The following is a 16165-nucleotide window of genomic DNA, read 5'->3' as shown; positions in this document are numbered from 1 at the left end:
ACTGTTGCAGTAGTTGTTATAAATTTCTCAATTATTATATTATTATTATTTTTTTAAATTTTGCATTACTTACAATTGTTTGTCTTCTCTTGGGTTATTTGTTAATATTAAATTATTATTATTGATGGAGCATTGTTACTATCATTTGAAGGCTTTAAATTTAAACATACTATTTTGAAGTTGGGACCAATTATAAATAATATATATAGTGATTATATATGTTGAGTGTTTTTATGTGTCTGTTTCTCAATAAAGTTATTTTTTCTATTCATATGATATGGTTCTTGGTTGCAACGTTTTAAGTAGACTCTTATGCATGTCAACACATACCCATTCTAAGATTTAACACATATTTCTTAAGTTTGGGTTTACTTGTATGATGATACGAACTCCTCACGTACGAGCTCATGTCAGCGAACTACACAAGTTATCACTATTGAATCGAGTTATCCCAATCACATAACTAGATAGTAGATCAATAATGATGAACATTGTAACAATATATATATAAAAAAAGAAAGAAAGAAACTATGAATTAAAGTAGAGACCCCACTAAACTTAGTTCACGAATAAGACTGTTCACTTGAACTCCACAAAGTCGATTAGATAACATAATTTTTATAATTTAAATTGGCATGTTTTAGATTATTGTTTAATTAACAATGTAAAATTTATTTAAATATACTTATTGAAATATTAGTGCTAATGTAAAATATATTTAAATAGTTTAATACAAAAAAATGTTATGACATAAATTCACATGAAAGTGATATGATGAGAAAGAAATATATAATAAAGTAATTATATTTTCTTGAATTCAATAAAAAATAAATAAATATTTTCTTGAATGTAAATTCTGATTTAAAAGATAAGAAATGATCATAAATTCCGAATATAAATATGTAAATTAAAAAATATATTTTAAATTAATTTATGCAAATATTAATTAAATAAACTTTTAAGATTTATTTTTTAGCTTAATGATAAATTTGGTCACTAACATTTACATGTTTTATCAAAATGACCTTAATTGTATTTCTGAGTTTTTTTGACCAGTAACTTTTATTCTTTTTCTCAAATTGCTTTTTTTAAACATATTTAATGAAAGTACCGTTAAAAAAGTTAACGGGATAGTGTGGAATTTCATATGTGGAATATTTTTAATGAGATATAATTTATTACTTAGATAACCCAATAAAATAATTACATGTGGAAAATAATAAAATAAATAATTCACGAAGTTAAAAAAAATAACTCTTAATTTAAAGAAAATAAACGTAATTATCTAAAAAAAATTCAAAATGAATGCACACATCCAATATTTTCGATTTGATTTATTAATTATCTTTTTGAAACTTCTCAGTAAACAAACACATGCATCCATTTTGAAATCTTTTTTTGTTTTAGATAATTACATTTATTTTCTTTAAATTAAGAGTTTTTTTTTTAATTTTATGTATGATTTATTTATTTTATTATTTTTAACATGTAATTATCTAATTGAGTTATCTTAGTAATAAATTGCATCTCATTAAAAATATTTCACATCATCCCAGTTAAACTTTTTAACGGTACTTTCATCAAATTTGTTAGAAAAAGCAGTTTGAAAAAAAAAGGGTTGATAGCCAAAAAAGACTAAAAAATATACTTAGGACCATTTTGATAAAACATGTAAACCTTAATGGTTAAATTTGTCATTAACCCTTATTTTTTATAGAAAATATTTAAATATATTTAAAAAAATCAAATCTAGATAAACAAAAATATTCTAGTATTTAAATCGTTTAAACACTTGAAAACCAACAAAGAATCTTAAAAGGACGATTGAGTCATTTTAGGCCCGTTCTTTATCCCGTTTGAGAATGACTTTTTCACCCAAAAGTGCTTTTCTCTTAAAAGGAACCAAGAACAGGCTCATTTTCTCTTAAAATTTCTCTAGATGGAGAAGCTAAAAATTCTCCTTTTCTTCTACTAGAACTGCTTTTGGATGAAAATTGACCAAATTAACCTGTCTTCTCCCCCAAACGTTTTTCCCCTCTGTTGGTTCCCTAAATGTTCTTTCCCCTCTGCTGGTGAAATTGGAGCTTTATACCCGATTTCTTTTCCCCATTTTCGGCTTTCAAAGCTCTATTTTCTGTTCTTTGTTCCTCTTCCGCAGCAGGTGAGAGTTTCTTTTATATTTCTTCTTCTGTTTAATTAGTTCCTCTTCTGTTTAATATTTTGAAGCTGTTGATTTGTTGTTGATTTGCTGTTGATTAAGAGTTTGAAGCTGTTGATTTGCTGGTATTTCTTGAGACAAATGATTTCAACTATGGCTTCTTTTCTTGTTTCAATCTTCCTTTCTCTCATTGTCTTATTTTTCTCTCCTTCTGTTTGCTGAACTTCCCCAATAATCAATAACCAAAGAGAATGAGAACAACTCGACTTATTAGTTGAATATCTTTATTAAAATTTGTCTAATCTGGTGGTTTCTGGGAGCAAAAAAAAATGGGGTCCGTTTGCCTTTGAAGATTCTTAAACTGTGTTCAAGCATTTGTTGTTGCTCGTCTTGATGTTATTCGAGCTAGAAATCATCAATGGAGGAAAAGCTGGTCTGCATCAAAGCATTTTGTTCACAGTACTAGTGGTTCTAGGACGGATTCCTTCTTTATACTGCTTTTGCTGTTAAGAGATGAAAAAGAATAACCGACTTCTCTTGCTGAACCGCACTCTAGCAATATTCAATTGACGTGCATGTTATGGTTTATGTTATAAATTTGTGCATATGCTTGTTTTGTTCCACTGCTTGTCTAGTTAACTACTCAAATGTCAAACTGAACCGAAAATAGAATATAAGCTGCATTGTGGTTTGACTGGCTTAGCTGCTACACTATGCATACCAAAGGTTTGTTTCAGTAGCACCGAGGGAAAATGTGTTCCCATTGAGCTTGGGAATGCATTCAAAACTAATGCTCAAAACAACCAAAACTGCCTTAAGTAATGCATTCAAAACTACTAACTTTAACTGGTATAATTTTTATGAAAAGTAGCAAGTTTCGCTTCCCATGTATCCATTAGGAGAAATTTTGTGACTGAATTTTTATGCTCTATTAATTCAATTAATGCATGATCATAGTTTAAGCTTGTCTATGAATTTTTATGCTCTATGAGTTACAAATCCACTGCCGTCCTAAACAAGTATAGTTTAAGCTTGTCTATTACTGCATGATCATACTAGATTTTGACTTTAAGAGATTTGTCATCTGCTGAGTGGGCGGCTCATTCTTCTTTTTCATAATCTTTTCTATATTTTTGTATAAATTAAATGTATTCATTAAATCAACTTAATTGTAATAATATACCAAAAATACTAACCCATAATCATAAATTTCGATAGGGTCAACCCTTCTTTTTTTAATTTAATTGTAAATTATTGTAGCATGAAAAGCTTCATTATTTGTGGAATGCTTGATATTACTGTAAATTTTGAATTTTTTTTATGCGTGGTTTATTCAAAGTATTTTTCGTTAGTTTATAAGGTGAAAATTGAGGTTATCTTTTGACTGAAAACAATGCTAGAAATTTAAAAGCTTGGTTTAAGAAAACATATATTTCAGGTGGTTAAAATTGTTTCAATCAATCTTATATTGAAATGACTTTGGCATCCATGTGAGTTCTAGCCTAGGACTGGTGTTGTGGCATGCTGTACTAGGTTTTGTTCTAACCAGAAATAAGTTTTAGAAATAATGTGCCTACAAAGAATTTTATAGATATCCTGATGGCCAGAAAGGATCACTGTAGTATGACAAATATGGTAGCATGATGACTGCATGCTTTAAGCTTGTTTATTTATCTTCTCTTTTTCACAGTAAATTGTTGTAGCATGAAAAGCTTCATTATTTGGCATTGTTGTTTGCATAGTAAAAAAAAGTTAAATTCATCTGTTAAATACGTTAAAAAATTTCATCTGTTAAAATTCTTGAATTCTTGGTTTATTATGCAATAAGTTAAAGTTTTATCAAAGTTTTCTCTTATTAGTAAGGTTAAAAAAGTTTAATATGGTTTACAATATATATTGTAAATGATATACAATATATTTAAGTTTAATATGTCGGTCGAAATGATGTAGATTTTATGGAATACGAAGATATTAACTGGGCATATGAGAATATTATTGATTCAGAAAATGTGCATGGTCGAGAAAGTGATGATGACGACGACGACGACGATGGTGATGATGACGATGAATCAAACAATTCAAGTGGTTTTAAAATGGAATTAACAAGAGATGTTATAGCTTCTAGTTTAATGAATTCACTTTAAATTGTAAATGCTATTGTAAAATTTTTAGTATTTATATTTGATATATAAATATTATCCCTTTTTAAAACTTTTATCCAAATATATGTAATATTTTAATTCGTTAGGTTTATGTTTTCTATGTTATGTTAGTATATATATGAGTTATATATTCAAATACGTTTTAAAATAAAATAATAAAATGTGTTAAAAGCATTAATTAAAAATAAAAAATAATTTTTATAATAATATAATCGTGTCAATATCTAATTACAAATATTTAATTTTTATATTTAAATATTTAAATATAGTTTATATATTCTAATTAATTTTTATAAATAATTAATATTAATTACTTAGAAATTTTTAAAATTAATATTATATATTAAAATATTAAAAATAAGTTATAATAAATTATTTTTTTATATTTTTACTAAAATATCATAATATTAACTAATTTAAACATTATTTAAATACATATTTGTTACTTTATAATTTCATGTCTAAAATAGACATTTTATTTTTTAAAAGTATTTTTTAACAATAATGCCAAATATATAAATTTCTCAAAAGTATTTCTCAAAAATACTTTTTAAAAGTAATAAAGAATTGGCCCTTAATAGCATTTATGGCAGATGCAAGAGGAGGTCGGCCGGAACCAGAGTGGGAGGAGACATAAAAAAAAATTTCTTGAAAAGAAAAAGAAAAATTTTAATTTCTTATAATCAAACAATTATATTAAACATTCATCCCAGTCCTCTCAAAAATTAAAAATATTCTCTGCACAGACAAGCTCTCTCTCAGTTGCAATTAATTGTTTTTTTTCCCTTATAAAATAAATTTCCAATATTCCTTTCTGTTTACCCTGGCTTTCTCAAGAACCAAACACCCCATCTTTCTCTCTCTCGCTGCGTGCATTCTTGGGTTCCTTTACACCGAGGAAATTCTGAATTCGCTGTTTGGCTCTTCACTTCTTTTCCCTTCTAAATACCGTTTTTATATGAAGCCTCCTTGGTTACCTCCTGTTTATGCGGTATGTTCCTGTTTTTTCGAACCCTGTCTTCGATTCAATCTCATTGTAGTTTTGTTTTTAATACTTGAAGCTTATTAACAATCCACATGGCAGTTGCCAATCTCATTGTAATTTTCCTTCAAAACAAAATAGTCATTGTTTGAAAATAGCAAAGCTTTGTTTTTTCTTTTTTCAAAATATTTTTTTTGTAATTCCATATTTGGCGCTTTTCTGTTTCTCGCAATCTCCGTAGGAATAAAAAATTAGCATTTTTGTTAAATGCTGTGTGTTTTTCTTTTCCCCATTGCTTAGTCCATGTTCGTGGGGTTTCTTGTTCTATTGCCTGTTTTTAAAAATATCGATTAAAGCTGATAGTGATTCTCATCGCCGAGTCTTGTCTCGGCTAAAGATCTCTTCACCTTTTTCTCGAAGGTCATTTTCCAAACAATCATATTTTTCATCCTTTTAAACAATTCTCTTTTGATTTAACTCTTTTTTTACTTGTGATAGGAGATGTCTAAATCAAATTTCTTAACAGCAATCGTAAGGTTTTTTTGTTTTTGTTTCTACGATGATAAAATATTTAGATCAAAATCAAAATTCTGCAATTTTTTTTGTTACTTCCATATAAATATGTGTTTGCATTTGTTTCCAATTATGAATGATGTTCCAGATCAATAGGTTATTCAGGAACCGCTCATATTGCCTATCAGAGGAGACATTTGAGAAGTATATGTACTTATTTATTTTTTTCTGAGTAATAGTTCTATGTTCATATAACAAAAAGGAACTATTGAACTTAGACATATATGTCATTGCTTTGTTGGGGTGCATCATTTTAGGAAAAAAATGAACTTTGTGTTGTGTTTTAAAATAATTTTTGGTGGCTAGTTTATATAACTTATCTGACTCTGTTCTAATTTTCTCTTCCACTTCAGTTTATATAAATTTGCATTTTAGTGGTTTCCTGCCGTGAAGGCTAAATTATGGATAACGTTGAGGTTGAAGAGAACCTATTTTCAATTAGTGATGCCAAGGTAAGAATTTGATTGCATTTGGATATGTTAGATTTGAAGCATTGGAACTTACATTTTCTTTTAAAAAAAATTTGCTATTCTTCGTTTTCTTGTCAACCAAGTGGCAAAGGACTTACATTGAATTGAAGTTTTGAATGAAATCAGGTCCTAAGTTCGATCTCTGGACACCCCCTACCCCCTCCCCTTATAAAAAGAAATTCTAATTAACTTCACAAATGCTTAAGTTTTGGTTGGCATAGATTCATCTCTGAAGTTTATAATTTTTGTAACTGTTTTTCTTATTATCAAAGGAAGGCCTTTTGTTTTCTGGGCAGTTGTGACGGTTGAAACTTGTTGCCTTTTTTTTTTCATGACAGAAAAAATACATCTTAATGTTCACAGAATCACAGTTTTCTTATTTTCTACTTTTTCTTTTTCCTTACGCAGTTACATGGAGAAATGTGCAAGAAGCTTTCAGCAATTTATTGCAAAGTCTCATCGATATTCCCTTCCTTGGAAGCAGCACGGCCTGCGAGCAAATCTGGGATTCAGGCTTTATGCTCATTGCATCTAGCTCTAGAAAAGGCCAAAAATGTTCTTCAACACTGTTCAACATGCAGTAAACTTTACTTGGTAAGAGTTTCTTTTGTGTTGTGTACACACACATGCAGAAGAAATATATATGCATAATTGTGTATATGTTCTCGTGTGCATTTTTAGAGTAATGGTTTTGACTTCTATTTGATGCATTCACTAAATGATTTTTGATGTTTTTGTTTTCCACCTTGTTTTCCTCCCCTTGGGGATGTTTACTAATGATATTGTTTCTCATGTAGGCTATTACTGGAGATTCCGTTCTTTTAAAATTTCAGAGGGCAAAATGTGCTCTTATTGATAGTCTTAAGCGCGTAGAAGATATGGTTCCTCAGTCCATTGGATGTCAGGTACTTATTTCCCCCTTTTGGTTTGATGAAATTATGTAAATTTTTGGATGTTTAAATAAACAAGGGTCGTTTTTTGCAAGCAGTTTGAGTATGTGTTGTGCTGCTGCTAGTGTTCTATCCACATAATTCCAGTGCATCTTTATAATTCCTAATGTGTGTGGTTCAAATCATGAAGGTTCTTCAAATTTTAGGAAATCTGCTGTCATGGTTATATCAGAGTTACCTGGAATATGAATCTTGTATGTGAAACCCTGTAATAGCTGTTACTTTTGCTTTTATACTCACGTTATTCTTGATTACTTGTTTGGCTTCAGATTTTAGAGATTGTAAGTGAACTTGAGGGGACTGTTTTCTCACTTGATCTGTTTGAGAAGCAAGTTGGTGATGAAATAATTACATTACTCCAGAATGGGAGGAAATTTGAAGAATGTAATGACACCAATGAACTTGAGTCTTTCCACCAGGCTGCTTCTAGACTTGGCATCAGTTCTTCTAGAGCAGCCCTAACTGAAAGAAGGGCTCTCAAGAAGGTGATAGAAAGAGCCCGTATGGAGGAGGATAAGAGGAAGGAATCTATTGTGGCTTATCTTTTACATCTCATGAGAAAATACTCCAAGTTATTTCGAAGTGAGGTTTCAGATGATGACTCACAGGGTTCAACACCTTGTTCCCCCACTGTTCTGGGTTCTCTTGAGGATGGAGGGTCTGGAGGTAGTGGCTGTGCATTTGAGTGGCAGCTATCAAAGCTCAATTCTTTCAATTTCAAGCCAAATATTAGGAGATCTGGGCAGATACCCCTTCCACCCGAAGAATTACGATGTCCAATATCTTTGCAGCTTATGTATGAACCAGTTGTAATTGCCTCTGGACAGACATATGAAAGGATCTGCATTGAGAAATGGTTTAGTGATGGGCATGACACCTGTCCAAAGACTCAACAGAAGCTCCCACATCTCTCTTTGACTCCTAATTACTGTGTCAAGGGTCTCATTGCTAGTTGGTGTGAACAGAACGGAGTTCCTATCCCTGATGCCCCCCAAGAGTCTCTTGATCTTAACTACTGGAGATTGGCCTTGTCTGCATCTGAGACTGCAAATTCTCGATCAATGGATAACGTTGGTTCATGTAACTTCAAGGAGGCTAAGGTGGTTTCTTTGGAGAAGAGTGGTACCATTAAGGAAGTGGAAGTAAATGAATCTGAAAATGAATCTCAATGTCCACAGGAGGAAGTTTCTGAGATCAATGTGTTAGAAAGATATCAGGAATTCCTATCTGTCCTAAATGAAGAAGAGAACTTGATGGAAAGTTGCAAAGTCGTGGAACAAATAAGGCTTTTGCTGAAAGATGATGAGGAGGCCCGGATTTTTATGGGGGCTAATGGCTTTGTTGAAGGACTATTGCGATTTCTCGAGTCGGCTGTGCGTGAAGGAAATGCAATGGCTCAGGAAATTGGCGCAATGGCTCTGTTTAACCTTGCTGTCAACAATAACAGGTTTGTTACTCATGTTTTATGCCTTTGCTTTGTTAAACCCAGACATGGATATTTGTGAGGAATACAGCCTCTTGCAAGCTGCTGCTACTTTCTGATTCATCGAAGGATGCACCAAATGCATCATTGTTGGAGAACATTGTTGTGTCTTTTATTTTAGCACTGTTATTCATATGATTGATCAGCATTTTATATGCAATTATCAATATGAATCTTTTATAATTTTCTTTCTCATTCTTTTTAATAAATATATCAGGAACAAGGAGTTGATGTTAGCAGCTGGAGTGATTCGATTGCTGGAGAGTATGATTTCCAACTCCAATGCCCATGAAGCAGCAACTGCTCTATATCTTAATCTCTCTTGCCTTGAGCAAGCCAAATCTATCATAGGCTCAAGTAAGGCTGTCCTATTTTTAGTCCAGCTACTAGGACATGAAACTGACGCACAATGCAAGCTTGATGCCCTTCACACTCTTTATAATCTTTCTACTGATCACTCCAATATTCTGAACCTTCTTTCTGCTGGCATAGTCAATCACCTCCAGTCGCTTGTGGTCTCGGGTGACCATACCTGGACAGAGAAATCCATTACAGTTTTGATAAATTTAACTTCAAGTGAAACAGCAAAAGAAGAGATGGTATCAGCCTCTGATCTCATAACTGGTCTGGCATCAGTTTTGGATGCTGGCAAACCAATTGAACAAGAGCAAGCTGTTTCTTGCCTTTTACTCCTTTGTAACGGAAATGAGAAATGTAGTCAAATAGTCCTACAAGAAGGTGTGATTCCTGCATTGGTCTCAATGTCAGTCAATGGGACAACAAGAGGGAGGGAGATGTCACAAAGACTTCTGATGCTCTTCCGGGAGCAACGCCAACGAGATCATCCGCCTGCAAACGTAAACCAAATAGTATTAGAAAGTAGTCAAGACCCTACACCTGCATTGGCCTCAGCTCCAGAATCCAAACCACTATGTAAATCTATATCAAGAAGAAAAGGGGGGAAAGCCTTGAGATTGGGCTTTCTATGGAAGATCAAGAACTACATTGTTTACCAGCGTTGAGACGCGTGGGAAGGTATTGTAAATTTCTCATGTATCTTATTTTTCTCATGTCCTGTTCCAATGGACACTATTCTTTTTGGTCATCATAGAGAAGCAAAAATGTACAGCCCCTTTGTATTCTATGGATTTTTGTTCTGGATTGTAATACATGTATAGTATATGTCACTACCGAGGGTGTATATAATATACATGTATATATTCATAAAAAAAACCTTGTTTTTGGTTCAAACATCAATACTTGTATTATGAAATATAGTCTGTAATGAACACCAATGGTTCTGAGGTGCATATTTTATGTTAGTACAACTACAACTTACAGACAGTGGTTCATGTCATGTCTGAACTCTAAATCATTTTTATCTTGGGAATTGTCAGACCCTGCAGGTTATGTGCCTTTAAAACACCAAAAAAGAAAAATGATATTATATAAAAAAATTATGACGTTAAAATTCATGAGTTGTCAGGTCTAGATAATTACAGACACCGGTTTATATTGTTTTGTTTGTATTTTCATTTCAGTATAGTAAGATAGTTGGATTGTGGTATCAGATGTTTGATAAAATGCCACCTCTATAGAAGCAAGTAGTGGTCTATGTTGCTACATTCCATGCGGGATGAATAAAAAGTAGATGGTAATGTTAATTCTATATGATGTTAAATGTGAAAAAGTTGAATGCAGAAAGTGAATAAAGTTCACTTGGTTTTTCTACTTCTATATGTTGATCTCATGAGTTCTGTTTGGAAGATAAAAGAAAATATACTGTAGAAATAAATGATTGTAAGACTGTTTGTAAATTTTATTATTGATATAAATATAGAAAAAATACAAATGCAAGGATCTGCTTGTCAATTTTTTCTCTTGTTCCCATATTTTCTCTTTCTTTTTGGCTTCTTGTTTATCTTACCAATTTTATCAATTGCACAAACTCTTTCTCTGGCCTTGCTTTCATTTTGCTCTTCCAAATCTGCTTCTCTGCCGCCTGAATTACAATTCTCAGATTTCAATTTCCTGTCCCGGAGGAAGTTGATGAGTCCTTGAAGGGCAATATCTGTGTCTTCACTCTTCATAAGCTCCTCTGCAACTTGTGCGGGAGTTACCTCTACTTCCAACATCAGTTGATCAATTTCATTGAACAGATCATGATTGGTGATGCATAGATAATTGGAAGCAAGAACCCTGAATGCACTAGGGGTGCAGTAAGACATGTGGATATGCATGTCCATGCGGCCTGGCCTTAGCAAAGCAGGGTCTATCTTCTCTTTGTGATTGGTTGTAAACACTATTATCCTCTCATCACCACAGCTTGACCATAGCCCGTCGATGAAATTAAGCAACCCTGATAAAGTTAACTGTCATGACGATAGATATTAGCAACAGTTTAGTCTTTTATGGAACTTGTATAGATTTGTTATGATATTATTGATTCATTTTTGGGCATGCTTGAAGTGGCCACTTGTGCAAGGCATCCAAGTAACAGGAGAAACCTTTACGTAGTCGCCATGTTACTCGAATTTGGTGAGTGTCAAATACGGGCGTGTGCCCGATCAGTTATATTCAACTTTTTTTTTTTTATAAGTTTTCTGTGTATCTGGGTATATATACTTATAACCATGTCTGAATATGATTAGTTATGCATGAAACACTATAATCATTGTGTTACTCACCTCGTCGTTAGTACCTTGCCCATATCCCCCAGGACCAGCTTGTCTATTCTGGAGTTCAATGCTGCAATCAATATCCTCAATCACAAGCATTGATCGATTTCTGGTTGAAACCAACAACCCTCGAAGCTGTGAGTTGCTGGAAACGCTCGTGAGTTCGAGGTCATAGATGTCGAATTTTAGGTAGTTAGCGATGGCAGCAATCAAGCTCGACTTGCCTGTTCCTGGAGGACCATACAGTAAGTAGCCACGTTTCCATGCTTTTCCTACTCTTTTGTAGTAGTCTCTTCTTCGAACAAATCTGTCCAAGTCGTCGACTAACTCTTTTTTGACAGCGGGATCCATTGCCAGTTTATCAAATGTTGCTGGATGGTCAAGATTGGTTGATCCCCATGCTCCATCGTAGTCTCCACAAAAGTTTCCAAGTGAAAAGAGTTTCACCGCTTTATTTTCTTCTTTGATGGCTTTGGACCTCTCCGTTACATATGGCAAGTAAGAATTTATCACAGTTTCCATGAATTTATTGTGAAAACTGAGCTCAAGCACTCTAATTTCAACCTTCCCTTGCTCATCATCTTTTGTATCAACACATGTCATTTCCCACTTGACTTGGATTCCTTCATACATGTCAACAACCTTTTGACCTTTGTGTATGTTTACAATTACCTTTTTGTCTCTTGGAGCCTTGGAAACCTTAAGCCTCTTCATCGATGGCGTGATTTTTGTCTGTAAGTAGGTGTGGGAAGCTTCGTACAGTTCGTTGATGCTGTAGCCATCGTAGTCATTGATGAGGAGAGTCATTTGGGAAGAAGGGTTTGAATAAAGGCCTCCAAGTTTTGACAGTAACAAGTTCCGGAGTTGTTCTGGAATGAGCTGATTGATTATGGCTTGAACCTCGGTAGCCATGCTTCGAATCAGCATGGCTGATGCTGTGAATGTGGTATATGTTGAGAGGATTGATGATGTTGAGGGGATGTTTTTGAGAGAAAACATCTTTGAGACTTTTTTTTGGGTAATTTGAAATGCAGAAAAAAGTAGTTTCATTGGCTTTTAATAGATTCATGGGAGGTTTCTTGTGTTACAAGCTGCCCAAACATAACCTTGCCAGCAACCTTCCCAAGCAAGTTTGGCAAGAGGTCAAACTTCTTTTTTTGGTGAAGTAGTGAATAAATTTGCCTTGTCGGCTGTCCCACCACTTCTCACTACTCTAAATTAAATGGTTTCAACCTGTAAGAATATTATTTTTATTATGTTGAAAACAACGGCAGATTTTGGTTACCTTTTTTAGGCCATCTTGCTACTTAAAGCCTTCCTTTGCCTGCAAGTCTTAACAAAACATCAACCTCCGCAAGGTCCAACCTGCTTTCACACGTGTATTTACTATGCTATTCTTTTCTTTGCATTATAACTAAATGGTTAAATATCAATTTTGGTCCCTCTATTATGTTTAAATTTGAATTTCAATCCTTATACTTTAATTTCTAACATAATTTGATCTCTATCTTTTTATAATGTTATTAACTATATCATTAACTTTTTTATTAAAATGTTATGTGGTTATATATAATTTGAAAGTTTATTTTTAAATCCAAAAAGTATAGGGATTAAATTCTTGAAAATAAAAGTAGAGATACTAAATTCCAAATGTTAAAAAGTGTATAGAGACTTAGAATCATAGTTATTTGAACCGGACTGGGGATTCGTCAGGTTATTGGTCCATAAAGAGGTATCAAACCAATTGACTTGTGAGCTGGTATAGACTAATTAAACCAAGCAAAAAATTTAGTTTAATTGTTTTTTTTTACTTTTTTAACTTTTATGATTTTTTAATGATTTTATTTAATCGAATTGTACGAATCAATAGCCTAACTAATTCGACTATTGGTCCGATTTGAAAACCTTTCTTCAAAATTTACTCTATAATTTAACACAACAAATAGTTAACCTAGTGTGAAGAAAACTAATTTATTTTAAAAATACAAAATTGTGGTTTAAAAAGTTTTAGGTGTTTAATATGATTATAAAAAAATTGTAGTAAAAATTGAAATGTTAAAAAGATTTAGAGATACAAAGACGATATAATTGTTGTAACCTTAAAAATTTTGATTGTGATTTGGGTTAGTTTGGGTTTGAAACTGATTCGAGAACCGATTAAGAAGGTTGGTTTAGGGTTAGAAATTGATTCAATAATCGATTAATAGGGTATAGGTTAGAAAATGACTGGTCTTTTTCATTTGGGGAGAAAAAAAGACGAAACCAAAAACCATTTTAGTGTTTTTGATTCTCAGCAACAATGTTCAATAGAAGAGAAGCTGCCAATATTGTTACCTCCACTTTAACGGGTAAGTTTCTGCATTTAGTTTTTTATTTTTTAGATTTAGGGTTATTTCAATTTAGGGTTATTTAGGGTTATTTCGATTTCAATTTTGATTTTGATTTTGATTTTGATTTTGATTTTGATTTCGATTTCGATTTTAATTTTGGTTTAGGGTTATTTCGATTTTGGTTTTATTTGTTATTAATGTGCATGATAGGCTAGGGTTTGGTTATTAAAGTGAATGGCATATAATGTGTATGGTATGCCATGTGCATGATGTTTATTGTTTGTATCAAACTGATGTTTATTGTTTGTATCTGCCATTGTTTGTATCCTAGCTGCTATATTGTATGTGGCAATATCAAATTTGTTATTTACCTTCTATATTGTATTGGTTATTGTCTATCGTTGCCTAGGTATAGGGTTAAAATGTTTGGTTATTGTCTGGCATGTGCATGACAAAAATGGTTGTGTTTGTATTAAATTATTTTTATGTTGGTTATTGTTTGACAGAAATGGTTAAAGTGTTTGCCTATGTTGTCTGCCTTTATTGATGAGTAATTTGTTTGGCATGTTTAATTGATGAAAATTTTAATGAGAATGAAGAAGAAATGTCTGGTAGTGACGTGTCTGGTAGTGATATATCTGGTAGTGATGCAGTTGAAAGTGATGTGTCTAATAGGATAAGAGTTAATTTAGATGATTTAAACATGGATGGTATAGAAGTAGGTGAACTGTGTGATAATGATGATTCTGGGAGGTTAGATAATACACAGGAATCTGACTCAGAGATGGCCAAAATTGGCTTGAGCTCAACCTAGAGAATGATATGAGTAATCCTAGACTTAAGGTTGGAATGTTATTTAAGTCTAAAGACAATCTAAAAGAAGCTGCCAAGCAGTATGGTAGGTTGAATAATTATTTTATTAAGTTTCCTAAAAATGATCTAAAAAGGTTAAAGGCAGTCTGTAGTAAAAAATGTTCTTGGTTCATATGGGTCTTTAGACTAAACCCTAATGACCCTACTGACCAAGCTTGGCAAATTAGGAGTTCAAACCCTAACCATATTTGTTCTAAAGTCTATAAAAATAAGAATGTAACCTTAGCTTGTAGGTGAACATTATAAAGAAAAATTAATTGTTGATCTTGATTATGCTTTGAAATCATTACAACAAGATGTCAAAAGAGACTTATGTTGCATAATCTCACTAACCAAATGTAAGAGGACTAAACTTAGGGCATTAAAATTAATTGAAGGAGCTCATAAGGCTCAATATGAGTATATTTATAAGTATTTGTTGGAGGTTAGGACCCAAAATGAGGGAACAACAACAATCTGTTATCTGGATAACAAGTTGTTTCAAAGGATGCATGTTTGTCTGCAGGCATGCAAAGATGGCTATAAGGCTGGTTGTAGGAGGATAGTAGGTTTAGATTGATGTTTCTTGAATGGCTACTATGATGGCTACTTGCTTGCAGCTGTTAGGATAGATGCAAATAATGGCATTTATCCTCTTGCATATGCTGCCGTAGAAAGTGAAAACCAAGCATTATGGCTTTGGTTCTTGGAGTTGCTCACAATAGACTTGGAAATTGTGAGCTCATATCAGATATCTTTCATGTCTGACAAACAAAAGGTAAAACTCTATTTATTTATTTTTTATATTGTTTCTATTTAGGGTTTAAGGTTTGTCAAATAATTAAACTGTATTTGTTCTAATTGTAAGGACTTTTAGAAGCAATATGTATGTTGTTTCCTAATGCAAAAACAAGTCACTGTGTTAGACACCTACAAGCCAGTTTCAAGAAGGTTGGTTTTCGAATGAAGGAATTGAAAGATTTGCTTTGGAAAGTTGTCAGAGCAAGCACTACAAGAGATTTTGAGGATGCCATGGATGAATTGAAGAAAACCAATCAGCATGTTTATGATTGGTTGAAGGAAAATAACCCTACTCACTGGTCAAGGTCTCACTTCTCAATTAGGAGCCATTCTGACATATTGGTGAATAATCTTTCTGTATATTTTATCAAGGTAAACCCCTATGTTTTATGTTTCTTACTAATCATTAGTAATTCACTAATCCTTTATGTTGTTTACTGGTAGATGATGCTGGAAGCAAGAGGAAAACCTATTCTAACCATGATGGAAACAATAAGGACCAAGATTATGTTGCTTATTGTCAAGAAGAAAGAAAAAGCTGACAAATGAAAAGGAATGTTGTGTCCAAAGATCAGGAAAAAGCTAAATGCAAATATAAAAGATTCATTGAGGTAAAGTTACCCTTTTTAATCTTTCTGATGCCTTTATTCTGACTTTATGTTGCTGGTCACATGTTGTTTTAGTGAGTGTTTTTTAATATGTATGCAGTGAGTATTTTTTAATAAT

General features: G+C 32.5%; 2 protein-coding genes across 5 annotated transcripts; one reads left to right on the top strand and one right to left on the bottom strand.

Annotated features, from left to right (window-relative positions):
* The first annotated feature begins 1807 nt into the window (after positions 1-1807).
* On the top strand, positions 1808-10116 carry LOC107922584 (U-box domain-containing protein 6). Of its 4 annotated transcripts, none has more exons than XM_016852685.2 (6): positions 1808-2161; positions 6229-6327; positions 6754-6939; positions 7143-7250; positions 7565-8742; positions 8996-10116. In XM_016852685.2, exons 2-6 carry the CDS (start codon positions 6277-6279, stop codon positions 9798-9800), a joined length of 2328 nt encoding a protein of 775 aa, XP_016708174.1. In that variant the 5' UTR covers positions 1808-2161; positions 6229-6276; the 3' UTR covers positions 9801-10116. The 4 variants fall into 4 exon arrangements, with proteins under 4 accessions (XP_016708174.1, XP_016708173.1, XP_016708175.1 ...); XM_016852684.2 differs by lacking the exon at positions 1808-2161 and adding an exon at positions 4845-5311; XM_016852686.2 differs by lacking the exon at positions 1808-2161 and adding an exon at positions 5368-5722.
* Positions 10117-10573: 457 nt separating this feature from the next.
* LOC107921436 (AAA-ATPase At3g50940) lies at positions 10574-12591 on the bottom strand. The gene is made up of 2 exons (XM_016851288.2): positions 11466-12591; positions 10574-11150 (listed from the first exon to the last, which is right to left on the bottom strand). Exons 1-2 carry the CDS (start codon positions 12504-12506, stop codon positions 10647-10649), a joined length of 1545 nt encoding a protein of 514 aa, XP_016706777.1. The 5' UTR covers positions 12507-12591; the 3' UTR covers positions 10574-10646.
* Positions 12592-16165: the final 3574 nt, after the last annotated feature.

Source organism: Gossypium hirsutum, chromosome D01 (assembly GCF_007990345.1).
Source record: "Gossypium hirsutum isolate 1008001.06 chromosome D01, Gossypium_hirsutum_v2.1, whole genome shotgun sequence".
Taxonomy (NCBI): Eukaryota; Viridiplantae; Streptophyta; class Magnoliopsida; order Malvales; family Malvaceae; genus Gossypium; species Gossypium hirsutum.
Note: the sequence above shows the minus strand (reverse complement) of the source record. Positions and strands in the feature narration are given on the sequence as shown.

Excerpts from the sequence above, each read along its gene's own strand:
- LOC107922584 (XM_016852685.2), top strand. The coding sequence starts at position 6,277 with ATGGATAACGTTGAGGTTGAAGAGAACCTATTTTCAATTAGTGATGCC. Across the intron at positions 6,940-7,142 it reads CATGCAGTAAACTTTACTTG|GCTATTACTGGAGATTCCGT; the intron begins GTAAGAGTTTCT and ends TTTCTCATGTAG. Across the intron at positions 8,743-8,995 it reads CTTGCTGTCAACAATAACAG|GAACAAGGAGTTGATGTTAG; the intron begins GTTTGTTACTCA and ends TAAATATATCAG.
- LOC107921436 (XM_016851288.2), bottom strand. The coding sequence starts at position 12,506 with ATGAAACTACTTTTTTCTGCATTTCAAATTACCCAAAAAAAAGTCTCA. Across the intron at positions 11,151-11,465 it reads GGCAAGGTACTAACGACGAG|TTAACTTTATCAGGGTTGCT; the intron begins GTGAGTAACACA and ends TCGTCATGACAG.